Genomic DNA, 17,230 nt, shown 5'->3' with positions numbered 1-17,230 from the left:
TGGGAACAGTGGGCACAACATACAGCCCAAGGACAGGGGAGGATGTGAGGGGCCCCCTCCTGGCCAGGGTGTGGGCGGTGAGCACCTCGGACCTTCTCTCACAGTGGAGTGTTGGTAAAGCCCAGAAGCTGGTTCATTGAAAGACTAATAGAATAGAGCAGCCTGGGGCACCGTTAGTTTAAGGGAAAAAAGAATGAAGACTTAAACAGTATTTCCAGGGAAAAAAGAGACGTGATTATAGATGGCATCCAGATTAAAAAGATAATTCTATGAGCATTTTCTTACCATAGATTTGAAAACTGATTGAAATGGGAAATTCCTGGAAAGATACAGTTTAACAAAACTGACCCAAAAAGAAATACAAAAATTGGATAGTCTGGGCTTCCCTGGTGGCGCAGTGGTTGAGGGTCCGCCTGCCGATGCAGGGGACGCGGGTTCGTGTCCCGGTCCGGGACGATCTCGCGTGCCACGGAAAGGCTGGGCCCGAGGGCCATGGCCGCTGGGCCTGCGCGTCTGGAGCCTGTGCTCCGCAACAGGAGGGGCCACAACAGTGAGAGGCCCGCGTACCGCCAAAAAAAAAAAATAAATAAATTGGATAGTCTTATTACTATTAAAGAATGTGAAATAGTAATTTAAAATAGTCTTACAAATTTATGCAAGAGTTCATCAAACTTAGCAGTCTTCCCGAAAGCAGGTGGGTTCAGGAAGTGAGGTACAAGCATATATGCGACTTAGAGCCATGCATGTAACGTGGAGCAAAGAAACAAAGGCTGTGCTGTTTCTGTGATGGGACGCTTTTAAATCCTTTAACTTTTTTTTTTTTTTTTGAAGTATAGTTGATTTACAGTGTTGAGTTAGTTTCAGGTGTACAGCAAAGTGGTTCAGGTATACATACATATATATTCTTTTTCAGATTCTTATCCATTATAGGTTGTTACAAGATACTGAATGTGGTTCCCTGTGCTATACAGTAGGTCCTTGTTGTTTATCTATTTTATTTTATTATTTTTTTAAATCTATTTTATATATAGTAGTTTGTATCTTTTTTTTTTTTTTTTTTGCGGTACGCGGGCCTCTCACTGTTGTGGCCTCTCCCGTTGCGGAGCACAGGCTCCGGACGCGCGGGCTCAGCGGCCACGGCTCACGGGCCCAGCTGCTCTGCGGCATGTGGGATCGTCCCGGACCAGGGCACGAACCTGTGTCCCCTGCATCGGCAGGTGGACTCTCAACCACTGCGCCACCAGGGAAACCCAGTAGTTTGTATCTTTTAATCCCAAACTCCTAATTTATCCCTCCCCTCCTTTCCCCTTTGACAACCATCAGTTTGTTTTCTATGTCTGTGAGTCTGTTTCTCTTTTGTCAGTAAGTTCATTTTTATCATTTTTTTTTAGATTCCACATATAAGTGATATCATATATGTCTTTCTCTGATTTACTTCACTTAGTATTATAATCTCTAGGCCCATCCATGTTGCTGCAAATGGCATTATTTCATTCTTTTTTATGGCTGAGTAATATTCCATTGTACATATGTACCACATTTTCTTTTTTTTTTTAACCCCACACTTGTTTAATTTTGGCTGTGTTGGGTCTTCGTTTCAGTGCGAGGGCTTTCTCTAGTTGTGGCAAGCGGGGGCCACTCTTCATCACGGTGCACGGGCCTCTCACTATCGCGGCCTCTCTTGTTGCGGAGCACAGGCTCCAGACGCGCAAGCTCAGTAGTTGTGGCTCACGGGGCCTAGTTGCTCTGTGGCATGTGGGATCTTCCCAGACCAGGGCTCGAAGCCATGTCCCCTGCATTAGCAGGCAGATTCTCAACCACTGTGCCACCAGGGCAGCCCCCATGTTTTCTTTATCCATTCATCTGTCGATGTTTAGGTTGCTTCCATGTTTTGGCTGTTGTAACTAGGGCTCCTAGGAACATAGGGGTACGTGTATTCTTTCAAATTAGAGTTTTCGTCTTTTCTGAATATATGCGCAGGAGTGGGATTGCTGGATTATATGGTAGCTCTATTTTTAGTGTTTTGTTTTTTCTATTTTTGGGCTGCTCCTGGTCTTAGTTACAGCACACGGGATCTTTGTTGCCACTTGTGGGATCTCGTTGCCGCTTGTGGGATCTTTTAGTTGCGGCATGGGGGATCTTTAGTTGCAGCACGTGGGATCTAGTTCCCTGACCAGGGATCAAACCCAGGCCTCCTGCATTGGGAGTTCGGAGTTTTACCCACTGGATCACCAGGGAAGTCCCTATTTTTAGTTTTCTGAGGAACCTCCATACTCTTCTCCATTGTGACTGCACCAGCTTACATTCCCACCAGCCGTGTAGGAGGGTTCCCTTCTCTCTACACCCTCTCCAGCGTTTATTGTTTGTAGACTTTTTGAGGATGACCATTCTGACCATTGTGTGGTGACACCTCATTGTAGTTTTGATTTGCATTTCTCTGAAAATTAGCAGTGTTGAGCATCTTTTCATGTGCCTGCTGGCCATCTGTGTTTAAATCCTTTATCTCCTACCATCAAATATTTGATGTGCTTTTCACTTTTTAAACTAGTGCGGTCATGTTGAATTATCCCCAGATCCCCTCCACTGCACTGCCCGTAGAGAATAAACGTTTTCAGCCGTGGTGTTGACGAGCCCGTGGACCAGACACATGAGGGTGGGAATGAGCGCTGGCTTCGTGCGTGCGGGGGGGTGGCTCGGAGCCCAGGGCGCTGGGGGCGTCATGGTGGCGCTTCCAGGGGGAGAAACCCAGCCCAGTGCGACATGGCCTCAGGCAGTGGCTCTTCCTAACTCACGGGTCTGGTCTCTGCGTTCAGAATGCCTGTACCTACGTGGAGGCGGGGAGCAGTGTACAGCTGCCCCTCCTGTAAGGTGGCGCAGTGCAGTTGATGCTCTGCATCTGGCCCTTCCGGATGAGGAGGGCTGAGCGTCTGTCCAAGAAGAACGGCCGAAGGAAGAAACGTTAGAGCTTCCTCTTACTGAATCCTTGATTTCTCGCTGCCTTTCAGCTTCCAAAATTCATATGTTATTATTTTACAGTTAATAGTATACCTATTCGTCTTGATGCCTTTTTGTGTGTGACCTCTAAAAGTGGATAATTCATGTTACTTCCCAAAGAAAATCAGAAATTTAACTAGAGACTCGGTTACATAGTGACGTATGTTCAAAGTGTGTGTAACATTCTGATTAGAGCACCATATATTTAATAAAACAGCATTGTATTTTTTTTATAGTCCAGCAAAATGTATCTTAATAAGGCTCTTCTGTGTTCCAGATGGCAGACAACAGATTTTGAGTTTCGGCATGGATTTGCAGTTGGAATGGATGAAATTAGAGGATTTTCAAAAACATCTTGATGGGGAAGATGAGAATTTTACAACAGCAGAAGCAATTCCAAGCAGTGAGTAGTTCTGGAATTACGGGGATCCCCTTCATGAATCTAGGTATGTAAAACCTAATTTATCTTTCCTTTCATTTTAGATTTATTGAGGGATGCTGTGAAAAACGGGGATTATATTACTGTGAAGTTTGCACTTAATTCAAGTGAAGAATATAACCTGGACCAAGAGGTAAAGTGTCTTTGTAAAAATCTCATGAAAGGAAGATGGAAAGTAACTCTTTTATTTATTTATTTATTTATTTTGAAAGTAAATCTTTTAAAATAATTCAGTTTTATTCTTTCTTTTCCTAACTATAAAAGTGATACATGTTCACTTTATAGGATTCAAACATTCTAGAAATGTATAACATAGAAAATTACAGGGCTTCCCTGGTGGCGCAGTGGTTAAGAATCCACCTGCCAATGCAGGGGACACGGGTTCGAGCCCTGGTCCAGGAAGATCCCATGTGCCGCGGAGCAACTAAGCCCGTGTGCCACAACTACTGAGCCTGCGCTCTAGAGCCTGTGAGCCACAACTACTGAGCCCGCGCTCTAGAGCCTGTGAGCCACAACTACTGAGCCCGCGAGCCTAGAGCCCGTGCTCCGCAGCAAGAGAAGCCACTGCAATGAAAAGCCCACGTGAAGCAACAAAGACCCAACACAGCCAATTATTTATTATTTTTTTAAAAATGAAAGAAAATTACAGGTCCCGTAATTCCAACCCTGTATAATGACCATTAGTTTTAGCCGTGATTTGCCTGGTTTTGTCTGTGGTTTAACCTCTGCACTTTGAGGGGAAAGTGACTCCTCGTTTTCATGTCACCATTTGTGTTTCATTGGTAGTTCCCTATTTACAACAACTGCCCATCTTTCTATTGTTTGTGTGTGTGTGTGTGTGTGTGTGTGTGTCCGCGCTGTGAGGCTTGCAGGATCTAGTTCCCTGACCAGGGATCAAACGCGTGCCCCCTGTGGTGGAAGCACAGTCTTAACCACTGAGCCACCAGGGAAATCACCCAGCTTTCTATTGTTGCTGGGTTTTTTCACACTGATTTGTAAAGATTTTAATGGAAGCATATTAACCCATTCTCTGTTTTTACATTTTTATTTTTTGAGTCTTATTGCTTGGAGGGATTTTTATTTTTAGGTAGTTACATCTGTTGATCTTTTCCTTTAAGTCTTTTGGGTGTCCTACCTTGCTTAGAAAAGATTCTTGTATTTTCTTCTTTCGTTTTCTTGCTTTAATAGTGGATTTGTTAGGTTGAATCCTTTACGACTGCAGTAAAAAGATTATTGGGATTTTCATTAAAACCACATGAAATATATAGATTATTTTAGCTCAGAATGGACATTTTGAGTCTTCCATCCAGGAATATGACAACTGTATATTCATTCCACTCTTCATTTATTCCCTTAAGCAAAGTTCTTTGGGCTTTTTTCTTCATATAGTTCTTGTATGTTTATTTTAGATGTATTCATACATATTTTATAATTTTTAAATCATTTTCCATATATATGCTGTGTACAAGAGATCCACTTCAGACTTGGGGACACATACAGACTGAAAGCGAAGGGATAGAAAAAGATATTCCATGCAAATGGAAATCATAAAGTTGGAGTAGCAATACTCATATCAGATAAACTAGACTTTAAAATAAAGATTGTTAACAATAGATAAGGAGGGGCACTACATAATGATCAAAGGATCAATCCAAGAAGAAGATATAACAGTTATAAATGTTTATGCACCCAACATAGGAGCACCTCAATGCATAAGGCAAATGCTAACAGCCATGAAAGGAGAAATTGACAGTAACACAATAATAGTAGGGAACTTTAACACCTCACTTACACCAATGGACAAATCATCCAAACAGAAAATAAATAAGGAAACACAAGCTTTAAATGACACAATAGACCAGATAGATCTAATAGATATTTATAGAACATTCCACCCAAGAGTGGCAGAATACACTTCTCAAGGGCACACGGAACATTCTTGAGGCTAGATCACAGCTTGGGTCACAGATCAAGCCTCGGAAAATTTAAGAAAATTGAAATCATATCAAGCATCTTTTCTGACCACAACGTGATGAGATTGGAAATCAGTTACAGGAAAAAAACTGTAAAAAAACACAAATTCGTGGAGGCTAAACACTGCACTATTAAATAACCAAGAGGTCACAGAAGAAATGAAAGAAGAAATTAAAAATACATAGAAACAAATGACAATGAAAACACAACGACCCAAAACCTATGGGATGCAGCAAAAGCAGTTCTAAGAGGGAAGTTTATAGCAATTCACTCTCACCTCAAGAAACAAGAAAAATCTCAAACAATCTAACCCTACACTTAAAACAACTAGAGAAAAAAGAATAAAGAAAACCCAAAGTCAGTAGAAGGAAAGAAATCATAAAGATCAGGGCAGAAATAAATAGAAACAAAGGAAACAGTAGCAAAGATCAATAAAACTAAAAGCTGGTTCTTTGAGAAGATAAACAAAATTGATAAACCCTTAGACTCATCAAGAAAAAAAGGGAGAGGACACAAATCAATAAAATTAGAAATGAAAAAGGAGAAATCACAGCTGACACCACAGAAATACAAAGGGTTATAAGAGACTACCACAAACAACTATATGCCAATAAAATGGACAACCACAAAGAAATGGACAAATTCTTGGAAAGGTACAATTTTCCAAGACTGAACCAAGAAGAATTAGAAAATATAAACCTATCACAAGTAAATGAAATTGAAACTAATTAAAAATCTTCCAACAAATAAAAGTCGAGGACCAGATGGCTTCACAGGCAAATTCTGTCAAACATTTAGAGAAGAGCTAGCACCCATCCTTCTCAAACTGCACGCGGGCTTTTCTCTAGTTGCAGCGAGTGGGGGCTACTCTTAATTGCGGTGCGCGGGCTTCTCATTGCAGTGGCTTGTCTTGTTGCAGAGCACGGGCTCTAGGCGTGTGGGCTTCAGTAGTTGTGGCACGTGGGCTCAGTAGTTGTGGCTCGCGGGCTCTAGAGCACAGGCTCAGTAGTTGTGGTGCACAGACTTAGTTGCTCTGTGGCATGTGGGATCTTACCAGACCAGGGCTCAAACCTGTGTTTCCTGCATTGGTAGGCGGATTCTTAACCACTGTGCCACCAGGGAAGTCCCCTTATTTCAATTTAAGTGAATCCTGTTGAGTCTGTCTAAAGTACTACGGCCAAGAATCATTTTTCTTATATTTGTGTTCTCTCCAATTACTCAGACACGCAAATTTTGCTAGACTTTAAGATTATAGCTAAATTAATTCATACTACTGGATTTTGGTTTTATCAAATGTTATTTAATAAATTGTTCGGTTTTCTCATATGGTGATTGTTTGAACTAGTGATCGGAAATATTTTAGCTAATAGTTACCTTTTTATCTTTTGTCAGCCTTTTGTAGTTTTATCTCTATTAAAAGAACTTTTCTTTAATTTCTCTATTTTGTTATGGACTCTCAGAAACTAACCATATCAGTGTCCTGTTTGCCACTTCTGAATTTCCTTCTGTATCCTTAGAGAACTCAAACTCTCACTTCCCAACGGTTATATTTACATAGGCCAACATTTGTCTCATCCAGAAAGCATTCATTTTAGTTTGTAACCAATAGAATGGACCTGTGTGACTTCTCACGGTCATTTCTAGCCTTCTGTCTTTGGGCCAACCAAATGAGTATAATGAATATGTGCGTTTCACCTGTTTTACCTAAAACACAGGAGACTTTTGAGGGAAGTAAGTACCTTTGCCATTTATGTGGCTCATGGTTCACTGTTCATTTTGTATCATTCAGAGTGTTGATATACCTTTAGAACTTAATAAGTGGAAGTTGTCAAATTTTTTGGTAACACATATGGAAAAATTCTAAAGATGATTAGTTTCTGATTGTTAGGGTATTTTAATGAAAAACCTAAGTACGTCGATACATAAATCAATGTATTTCAGTGATTTCGCATTGAAACATAGTAAATGAAAAAACTTAGTTCTAAAATTTTTCTGATTAAAAATTGACGTGTTTTTTCATAAACAAAACCAATACAGGATTCCAGCGGGATGACACTGGTGATGCTTGCGGCAGCTGGGGGGCAGGACGACCTGCTGAGGCTGCTTCTCAAGAAGGGGGCAAAAGTGAACGGTCGGCAGAAGAACGGGACCACTGCGCTCATCCATGCTGCCGAGAAGGTCGGCCACTCAGAAGGCTTTGGTTCGATGGTCTTGGGACCAAGACAGAGTCTGTCTCTGCAGGGAAATGTACCGGTCCTACAGTCACGTAACTTTAAATTTTCATAGTTCAGTTCATCTGTAACTTGTCATAAATGGATATGTTTTTATTGACAGTCATACTTTGTAATTGAATTTGCAAAATCATTTATCTAGTTGGAAGTGATTTATATTGAAAAAGAACTTCTGATTAAGGTATTAATATTAATTCTTAGGTCTTTTAAAAATCTTTTCCAATCTAAATTAAGTGTCCCTTTTGTTTAATAATTTAATTAAAATGTTCCCATATATTATTAAAAGATCGATATGCAGAGTTTCTTATGCTGAAACCAGTGGTTAAACTTGAGGTTGGAGTTTCCGGCAGACGGTGCGCGGCTGTTCGGGTACCTGTGCTGGGCCTGCTCCCCGCGGCCTCCAGCTTTCCCAGGACCCTGCACGGGGGAGCTGTTCATATCGTGTTCACCATCCTGCTTGGGATAGAATCTGAGTACTTTTCCTGGTGGATAAAAATCTTAAAACGTCTAGAAATATCTTAGTTGTAAAGAATTTGGGGAATTAAATTTACTTTTTTTTCTTTAACAGAACTTTTTAACGACAGTGGCTATTCTTTTGGAAGCAGGAGCTTTTGTAAACGTCCAGCAGAGCAATGGTGAGACGGCTCTAATGAAGGTAAATGCCTCCCGTGGAGCAGTCCTCCCCTCAGATGCAACATGGTCCTGCTGGGGTCTCCAGCTGCTGCTGTGCTGGGGCTGGTGTATGATGGGGACGAGACTGTCTGTGGACCTACAGGTCACAGCTGAGTGGGAGAAACAGACCTGCAAAGAGGCAGTTACTCGGTGTGATGAGCAATGTGGTGGGAATAGCACAGGGAGCTTTGAGCTTGTGTACAGTGGACACCAGGCTCAGTCGTGTGGATTTGAGCTCAGCCTTGGGATGGACCTGGCAGGTGGCTAAGCCACATCCTCAAGATGCAGGTCAGCAGGGATGAAACGTGTGAGTGGAAGGGAAGCAGGCTGTGCCGTGCGCAGACCTGGGTGTGGAGAAGAGGGATGTGCATGCGTTACTGTTTCACTGGTGACTTCATCTTCTGTGCTCAGAATTGTGGTTTGCAGACAGTGGGGTTTTTTTGTTTTAATTTATTTTTGGCTGCGTTGGGTCTTTGTTGCTGCGTGCGGGGTTTTTCTAGATGTGGCGAGCGGGGGCTGCTCTTCGTTGCAGTGTGCAGGCTTCTCACTGCCGTGGCTTCTCTAGTTGCGGAGCACGGGCTCTAGGCACGCGGGTTCAGTAGTTGCAGCACACGGGCTCAGTTGTGGCTCACGTGCTCTAGAGCGCAGGCTCAGCAGTTGTGGGGCACAGGCTTAGTTGCTCAGCGGCATGTGGGATCTTCCCGGACCAGGGCTCGAACCCGTGTCCCCTGTATTGGCAGGCGGATTCTTAACCACTGCGCCACCAGGGAAGACCCCTGCAGACAGTTTTGAGTGGAAGGTTGTTGAAGCCCCCCCTCCCTGTTTAGCAGTCTTGCATTTGCTTCTAGGGGACCCCGCCCAGTCCAGCACTTTCCTGTGGCAGCTCCAGGTTTCTGGCCTGATATGCTGTCCACACAGCAGGCTATGACCCTGTACCGTGCGTGGAGGCTGAGGCTCACTTGCCTGCTCCCTACGTGCAGCTGTGTGAGCTGCTCACCAAGAAGGTGTGTGTCTGTGGTACCTCTTCCCTACCTTCTTTCCTGAGTCAGGAAGGCAGACTGGTCAGAGCCCCCGGTTGGCGGGGGCCCTGGCCCTGAGTCTGTGCTTGACCGTGCAGTTCTTAAGGCCTGCGTCACCTGCTCCTCGGCCTCCTTCCACACTTGGGGGTTAAACCTTGCTCACTGCTGGTGTTTCTGTTTCATTTTTGATTCATGGAAATGTTTATTTTGTCCAGGAGCCCTCCTTTTGAATTTCAACTCTCCTTGTGTGTTTCTACTGAAGTATGTTTAGAGCACAGGTCGCACGTGGAAGCATGAATTTAAAACTTCCATCTTACTGAGAAATCACCAGGCACATTCTCAACAGCAGATGCTCGCACAGTCTGAAGCATGGGGGGGTGGTGTGAGACGGGGGTGTGGGGCAGGTTCTCTGCATCTGTGCCAGGCAGCTAGGGGCTAACCCTCACGGCAGCGGGGAGCCATCTGAAGGGCCAGCCTAGAGAAAGACAGAAGCAGAATAAAGGTTGGGTTTCGCTGCATTGTTTTTAATGTCCCCCGTTACAGTGCGGGGAATGGATTGGTTTGCAGACTTGTAGGGAGGTTCTTAAAATTAAGTGGGATGATAATAGTCTGCACGGAAGTAGTGACAGTGGAGACAGAAGTGGACAGACTGACCAGTCTTAAAGAGGTCAAATTCACAGGACTTAGTAATTGAAGGTGATGGTTGGTCCCCTATTTCCTAAGTTAGAGAACACGGGCAGCACAAATGGAAGATTTTTACAGGCACTGGACCTGGAAATGCTTAGGTGTTTTACACGTGGATCTTAAGCTCAGGAGAGAGGTAGGTGGGAAACTCAGATTTGGCTTTGAAAGAGGTCACCCGTTAAGGGTCGGAAAAGGCCGGAGATGGAGGAGGGCCAGGAGGGAGAGGCGTTTGACTGCGGTCTGAATGAGGCGGCCCTGTTTGTACTGCACACTGAGGAAAAGGACCACAGCACTTACGCTTCCCAGACAGTTTCCGACCCCAGTGGTTCTTTTCCCTCCCGTCACGGAGAACTTACTCCCCGCTCAGCGTGGAGAGGGTCACTGAGCAAGCACAGTCGAGTAATTATTGCTCCTTTATTCCTGACGCAGGCCTGTAAAAGGGGAAATTCAGACATCGTCCGCCTTGTCATTGAGTGCGGGGCTGATTGCAACATTCTGTCAAAGCACCAGAACAGTGCGCTGCATTTCGCAAAGCAGTGTAACAACGTGCTGGTGTATGACCTGCTGAAGAATCACTTAGAGACGTAAGTGTGGAGTGAATGTGCCCGGTGCCGATTCGGACACATAATTGGAGTGGCCTGTGTGTAACTGCTCGGAAAAAGATTGTCAAGTACAAGACCTGACGGGTCTGTGGTCTCAGAAGATGAAGAATTTTAAAAGTGGTGTATGAATTATTTTTCTGCAAGTTATTGAGGACTTAGAAACTGTCAAACTTATACTATCATCTTAAAATCTTAATTATGCTCTTAACTTGGCTCCCAAACATTTTCTTAAAACCATTTAAACTTTTTAACAGATAATTTTTTAGAGCAGGTTTTAGGTTCCGAGCGAAGTTGAGTAGAAAGTAGAGATTTCCCATATACCTCCTGCCGCCACATGTGCATACCCTCTCCAGGTGGTGTGTCCATTACAGTTGATGGACCTACAGTGACATGTGCTCATGACCTAGAGCCCCTGGTTCCCCTGAGGTTCCCCTTGGGTGTTGTCCATCCTGTGGGTTTGGACAAACGTAATGACGTGTCTCCACATCGTCGTCTCACTGCCCTAAACATCCTCTGTGTTCCACCTGTTCCTCTCTCCCAAACCCTGGAAACCACTGATACTTTTCCTGTCTTCTCCAGAATGTCATTTGGTTGGAATCATACAGTATTCGCCCTTTTCAGATTGGCTTCTTTGATAGGCATTTACGTTTTCTCCGTATCTTTACATGGCCTGATGAGCTCGTTTCCTTTTAGTACTGAATAATAATTACATTGTCTGGAAACTACCACAGTTCACGCATTCAAGTTCATGCTTTTTCAAATGAATTCTACGTCATTTTATTGGAAGTTCATATTAGCTTTTTATTGCTTATTTTGGCAACACGAGCTTCAGGAACAGTAGCTAATGCAGGTAAGGTGTTTATTGTTCATGTAACAGAGTCCTGGGTCAGCAGCCACTCTTCCCCTCTCCTCACCCACCAAACATAGGACATGACTTGGATCTTCACACCTGAAAGATGGTTATTCCCCTTCCAGATGTAGGATCCATTTTCTAAGCAGAAAATAAGGTAAATTTCAGACAGGAGACAAAAAAGGCAAAGGCCGAAAAGGGAGTGTGTGCCTGGGGACTCTGCCCACGCAGACAGCCTTCGCCCACCCGGGTGGCAGTGACCGGCGGCCAGCAAGCAGGGTGACCAACCTGCCTGGTTTGCCCAAGGCTGAGGGCTTCCTGGGACGCTGGGCTTGGTTTTACATCTGTGACGAAAGGGTTCTTGGGACTGTACACTCCTTGAAGCAGAGCATCCTGGGATGGGGTGGGTTGGTTACATTCCCAGCAGGGTCGTTTGAAAAGACTTTTGGAATTAGCAGTAATCACCTTATTTGACTGCTTGCTAAACTAAGTGCTGTAACAAGACTTTTCTGTGTGTGGCCGTTCTTGGGTTTATTTTCCGACAGAATTCTTATTTCTGATTCATTGACTCATCTGAGGAGTGTGTATGGAGCTCTGTCCGTGTGCTGGGCACTGGGCAGGGGTGGCAGCGGGGCACAGACTTGCCCACTCGGAGCCTCCAGACAGACAGGCATGTGACGTGTCAGGTGTGAGAGCTAAGAAAAAAGCAGGGAAGCAGGCGAGAGGCTGCCTTTTTTTTCCCCCTTAAGGTTGATCTGGGAAAGCCTCATTGTATTCAACAGTCTGATAACGTTGTAGCTCATGGTGCTTCCCTACACAAACGTTAACAGCGTTTACTGTACTTGTTTATTAGACTTTCAAGAGTAGCAGAAGAAACAATAAAGGATTACTTTGAAGCACGTCTTGCTCTCCTAGAACCAGTTTTCCCAATAGCATGTCATCGTCTCTGTGAGGGCCCAGACTTTTCAATGGATTTCAATTACAGGATCCCACAGAACATACCAGAAGGTAAGCCTGTGTTTTCTCTCATTTTTAAATGTGACATTATAAACTGATTTTCAGGCAGAACTCTTTATTCTTTTAATAAAACCTTAACAAATTCCATTATGTGTAATAATTATGTACAATAGTTAACAGCACTGCTGCTCTGGCAGAAAAAAAGAAACGCAGCTGATACTCACCATCCCAGGTGACCCCGAGGGGTCCACATAGCAGCGTGTTAGCACTTGTTTTAGAAGTATGCAAGTTGAGTCTTAATAATTATACTAGTTTTTATTAAAATTGACTTTTATTAAAATTTAGCTTTCAAGATGGTATGCCCAAAATCAATATTTTCCCTGAATTTTATTATCACTAATAGTCTTGCCCTTTTAAAAAGACAAAGAAAAATGAAAACGTCTTGTCCCATAGTACAGTTTAGTAGCAAGAGATGAGAACTTCAGTTCTGCTTCCTAGTTTCTGCTTAACAGCTACTTGGTAGGTAGAGACCATGGCCATGGCCCCTCCTCCAGGACACGGGTGCTCCGTATACAGAGTGGAGGAAAGGTAGGAAACGGGGTTCTGGCTTGTTTTATTTAAAAAAAACAACAACCCACCTGTTTAAAAAATACCTATTTGTTAATGGAAATTTAGTTGAAGAAAATACAGCTCTACCAGTCAAAGCCAGCCATTCACAACATCTCAGTAATAGCGAACTGTGGTCTTGACAGTCCAAGTGGACCGTCTGCACCGCCAGGCATGAGCTGGTGAGCTGAGTCCGTGAACTGGCCGGTCACCCACCTCCACACCAGTGCTTCGGTTCAGCTGGACAGTCCTGGGTTACGTATGGCTGTTTTTGCACTTGCACAATGTCTGCATCCACTAGCGGTTTTTTCCAAAGATGCCCTGTCGTCCTCAGATGTGAGATCCTGGTAGATTTTCCTGACCCTCGAGACTCAGAGTGTGGTCTCCTCTCAGAGCCCCACCCAGACCAGGACTCTCAGCCAACACCTTGGTGAGATCTTGGGTGACCTGAAAGCACTCAAGTTTGACAAACACTGACCTTGGTCTGTTGAGGGGTGTGTGGCTCTTAAGAAATGAAGAGAAACAAATTTATACTGATACCATGAAACAAGCACCAGGAACTTGATTAGGGTCCGTTGTGTCATATTCTCCGTATGGATCAAGTATTTCTCAGTCCGACTAGAGCTGACGAAGGACAACCATTCCTCTGCTGGATACCACTCACTGTGGTCGGCAGGAATAGAAACATGACCTTCGTCAAAGTGTTCTCTAATAGGATTTCACTGCAGACGGCCATCCCCACCGGCTGTCTGACGAGGTTCTACTGCCTTTTCTGCTCTCCAGTCACGGGGACACAGCCGCGTTTTCACAGTGGAGCTGAGGGGAAAACAAGAAGAGCCTCTGTCCTCCGCGGACCTTTTCTTCTCCTCTCATCCTCGGTGCTCTTTGCAGGGAAGCTGTGGCATAAAACAGAGAGCAAAACCCTATGTCAAACCTCACATAGCCTGAAAGGAGATAAAAGAGCCAGGGACCTGGTGTGCCCTTTTTTCCTGGAACCAGGACAAATTTTAAAGCCAGTCGTTCTTAGGGTTCTTTTTATGAAGTCTCCTCATTCACAAGTTTTTAACGTCATATTAAAAAACAACTCATGTATCTGTTTTATATATTATCAAAAGTAAAGTTTTTGTTCAGAGAATGAATCTTGCAGAATATTTTGCATATTCAAAAGCTTCAAATCTTACCCAAACTTTTTTTTTCCCAAAAAATAATTTTTTTTTCACATTATAAGAAAATTCAGAAAAGGCAAAATAGTATATGGAAGACAGTGGAAAATTCCTCAAACCCACACTAAGAAACCACAGTCTGCAGGTTTCGCTTCCATTGACATTTATACATTCAGCTGGAACTTTTAAATACCACTTAAAAAAAATAACTTCAGTGTAGAAAAAGCATATTTAAAAAGCCTGCTGATGAGCTGTCAGTAGCTACTCAGACTAAAAGTGAAAAGGGTTCTGTGGTCTGAAAAGCACTAGATAAACACCAGCAGGTTTTGCACCAGGAAGACCGCTCAAATCTTACAAACGAGGGTGGGGTACCGGGCCGCTTCCTTACCCACATGGGCCTCCTCCCTCAGGCTCTGCAAAGTGGCCCTGTTGGGCGGGGAATTAAAATCTCTATTTGTATCTCCCCATTTCAGGCTCCGGCATCCTGCTGTTTATTTTCCACGCAAACTTTCTGGGTAAAGAGGTCATTGCTCGCCTCTGTGGACCGTGTAGTGTACAAGCTGTCGTTTTAAATGATAAATTTCAACTCCCTGTTTTCCTGGTAAGTTTCTGTAGTTCATTACTGAGGAGTACAGCCTTCTAACCAAAAGCACAGATGACATCAATTCTTCTGTTAATTGTAGTTGTTGGAAATGGCAATCATCCATAATCATAAATTGTTTTAATTGGTATCTGTGCTTTAAATTATGTTTACCAGGTCTTGGAACTAACATTTTGAAGATAAATTCTTAGGTACAAGAAACATCCTATCTAAATATTATGCTTTTTAATGCCATTATAATTACAAATGTTCACTTAAAGGAAATTTAGGGAATTCAAAAAGAAAAGCATGCCCGTGCATGGTTCAAAAAACCGAAATATAAACACTGAATAACACTGGTGGTATTTATGCCTAGTTTAATTTTAGGTAATCACAGTATAATCTTGATTTTTATTCATTGTGAACTTTTTGTCTTACAAATTTTATTTTTGGCTGCGTTGGGTCTTCGTTGCTGTGCGTGGGCTTTTCTCTAGTTGTGGCGAGCGGGAACTCCTTTTCGTTGCGGTGCGGTGGCTTCTCTTGTTGGCAGAGCACGGGCTCTAGGCACGTGGGCTTCAGTAGTCGTGGCACACGGGCGTAGCTGCTCCGCAGCATGTGGGATCTTCCCGGACCAGGGCTCGAAGCCATGTCCCCTGCATTGGCAGGCGGATTTAACCACTGTGCCACCAGGGAAGCCCCACTGTGAACATTTTAAAATATAAATATATAATAACTAATAGTGGCTATGTAAATTCTTTAGTATTAAAAATGCCCTTGAAGAATCGTTGTGTATGTTTCCTTTGCCACATATAAAATTCTCTCCTTAGGATGAATTTAACTGGTTATGAAGATTTTTTTGGTTATGAAGATTTTTAACGTGCATGCTATATATGGCTGGATACATTCTAATGCTGAAGACTTTTTATCTATATATTGTCTTTCCAGATAAATGTTATCTCTTTAATGCAAGGGAAAAGTAAAGAAATCACAGCATGTTGTCTTATAAAGAAATTCTGACAAACTTGTATTTTCTTCTACATCAGTAGTCTTAAAGGTTTCTGCAGTCTGGCTGTGTCTAGATGGAGAAGTCTGTCTGCAGAAATGCTGATCTATCTTTTTGGTCTCTTCCCCAGGACAGTCATTTTGTTTACTCGTTCAGCCCCGCCGCAGGCCTCAATAAACTCTTTATAAGGTTGACGGAAGCGCCGTCTGCTAAGGTAAGAATCTCCTTGCATCTGCTCTCACTGCTCAGGTCGTTCCTTCAGGTCACATTATTAGAGAAGGTTTTCAGGATGTTCCTGGTGTGCCTGCCTGGGTCTGAAATGATTTCAACCCTCTTTGATATCCATGGTGTGCAGCAGTCTGGTGATGTTCTGTGCTTTTGATATTTAATTGCCAGATGTATGATCACTAGCTGGACCGGAACAGTCTGTGTAACAGTACAATTAACGTAGTAACCTAAAAACCCAATTGGACTTTTTAAAATTTATTTTATTTATTTATTTTTGGCTGCGTTGGGTCTTTGTTGCTGCGCGCAGGCTTTCTATAGTTATGGCGAGAGTTGGCACGCAGGCTTCAGTAGTTGTGGCACGTGGGCTCAGTAGTTGTGGCACGTGGGCTCAGCAGTTGTGGCGCACGGGCTTAGTTGCTCTGCGGCATGTGGGATCTTCCCGGCCCAGGGCTCTAACCCATGTCCCCTGCATTGGCAGGTGGATTCTTAACCACTGCACCACCAGGGAAATCCCTCAATTGGACTTTTTAATTAAAATAATGGTAGTCTAACAACCCACACTGATAACCAATTTGACAGTATTGCCAAAGAAGGGAAACAAGTCTTGCCCGTGTGTGCTTTTTTTCCCCTCTTCTAACAAAGGGGAACTCTTGAAATATATGCTTTTTTTTCTTTCAACAGGTTAAGTTGCTAATAGGTGCGTACAGAGTACAGCTGCAATGACCAAAGAATTGGGAGAGAGTTATTCTCAGACCTATTTCTAAACACTCTTCAAAGCAGTATGGAATTCTGGCACAGCTCACACTTCCAAATTAAAAGTTTCTTCTGTAAGCCTCTTGCATTTAAGGCCTGTCAGTCTGAGAGATGGGGCATGGTGCATCTAACATATAAAACACAGATGTAAGTATCTGTGCCAGTGTTCTGAAATCTAGATATTGTGTCCAGACTGTATGTTTTTCCACAGTGTGGAATGGTTCATATGAGGATTATTTAAGAAAATTAAAACTTTTTTTTAACTTGAAATTTTTTACTAGCCCTAGTGAATTTTTGTGTTTAAAAAAAAAAAAAATCCAGTGGGAATGTTAGCACTAAGTTAATGTGTGAGTTTGCATCCCTTGAAGTAGGACTAATCTAAGGTGGTAGGCGGGTTTGAGGGAGGAGGTCTGATCTTTCCAACGTGCCACTGACACAGATCCCGAGTAGGTGACAACTTTATATATCTGCAGGT

General features: G+C 43.3%; 1 protein-coding gene across 6 annotated transcripts in view; it reads left to right on the top strand.

Annotated features, from left to right (window-relative positions):
* MPHOSPH8 (M-phase phosphoprotein 8) overlaps positions 1 to 17,021 on the top strand; it is a 49,021-nt gene extending 32,000 nt beyond the window's left edge. For 3 of the 6 annotated variants that reach the window (XM_029210145.1, XM_029210147.1, XM_029210144.1), the window contains exons 6-13: positions 3,272 to 3,397; positions 3,478 to 3,566; positions 7,445 to 7,585; positions 8,207 to 8,293; positions 10,443 to 10,597; positions 12,319 to 12,473; positions 14,665 to 14,792; positions 15,905 to 17,021. In XM_029210145.1, coding sequence (XP_029065978.1) covers positions 3,272 to 3,397; positions 3,478 to 3,566; positions 7,445 to 7,585; positions 8,207 to 8,293; positions 10,443 to 10,597; positions 12,319 to 12,473; positions 14,665 to 14,792; positions 15,905 to 16,156 — 1,133 coding nt within the window. In that variant the 3' untranslated portion in view covers positions 16,157 to 17,021. Of the gene's footprint in view, positions 1 to 3,271; positions 3,398 to 3,477; positions 3,567 to 7,444; positions 7,586 to 8,206; positions 8,820 to 10,442; positions 10,598 to 12,318; positions 12,474 to 14,664; positions 14,793 to 15,904 lie in introns of those variants that run through there. The other 3 variants (XM_029210149.1, XM_029210148.1, XM_029210150.1) reach the window with 2 other exon arrangements.
* The last annotated feature ends 209 nt before the right edge of the window (positions 17,022 to 17,230 follow it).

Source organism: Monodon monoceros, unplaced genomic scaffold (assembly GCF_005190385.1).
Source record: "Monodon monoceros isolate NGI ecotype Baffin Bay Population unplaced genomic scaffold, NGI_Narwhal_1 Super_Scaffold_8, whole genome shotgun sequence".
NCBI lineage: Eukaryota > Metazoa > Chordata > Mammalia > Artiodactyla > Monodontidae > Monodon > Monodon monoceros.
The sequence above is the reverse complement of the archived record's forward strand: the minus strand, read 5'-3'. Positions and strand labels throughout refer to the sequence as shown.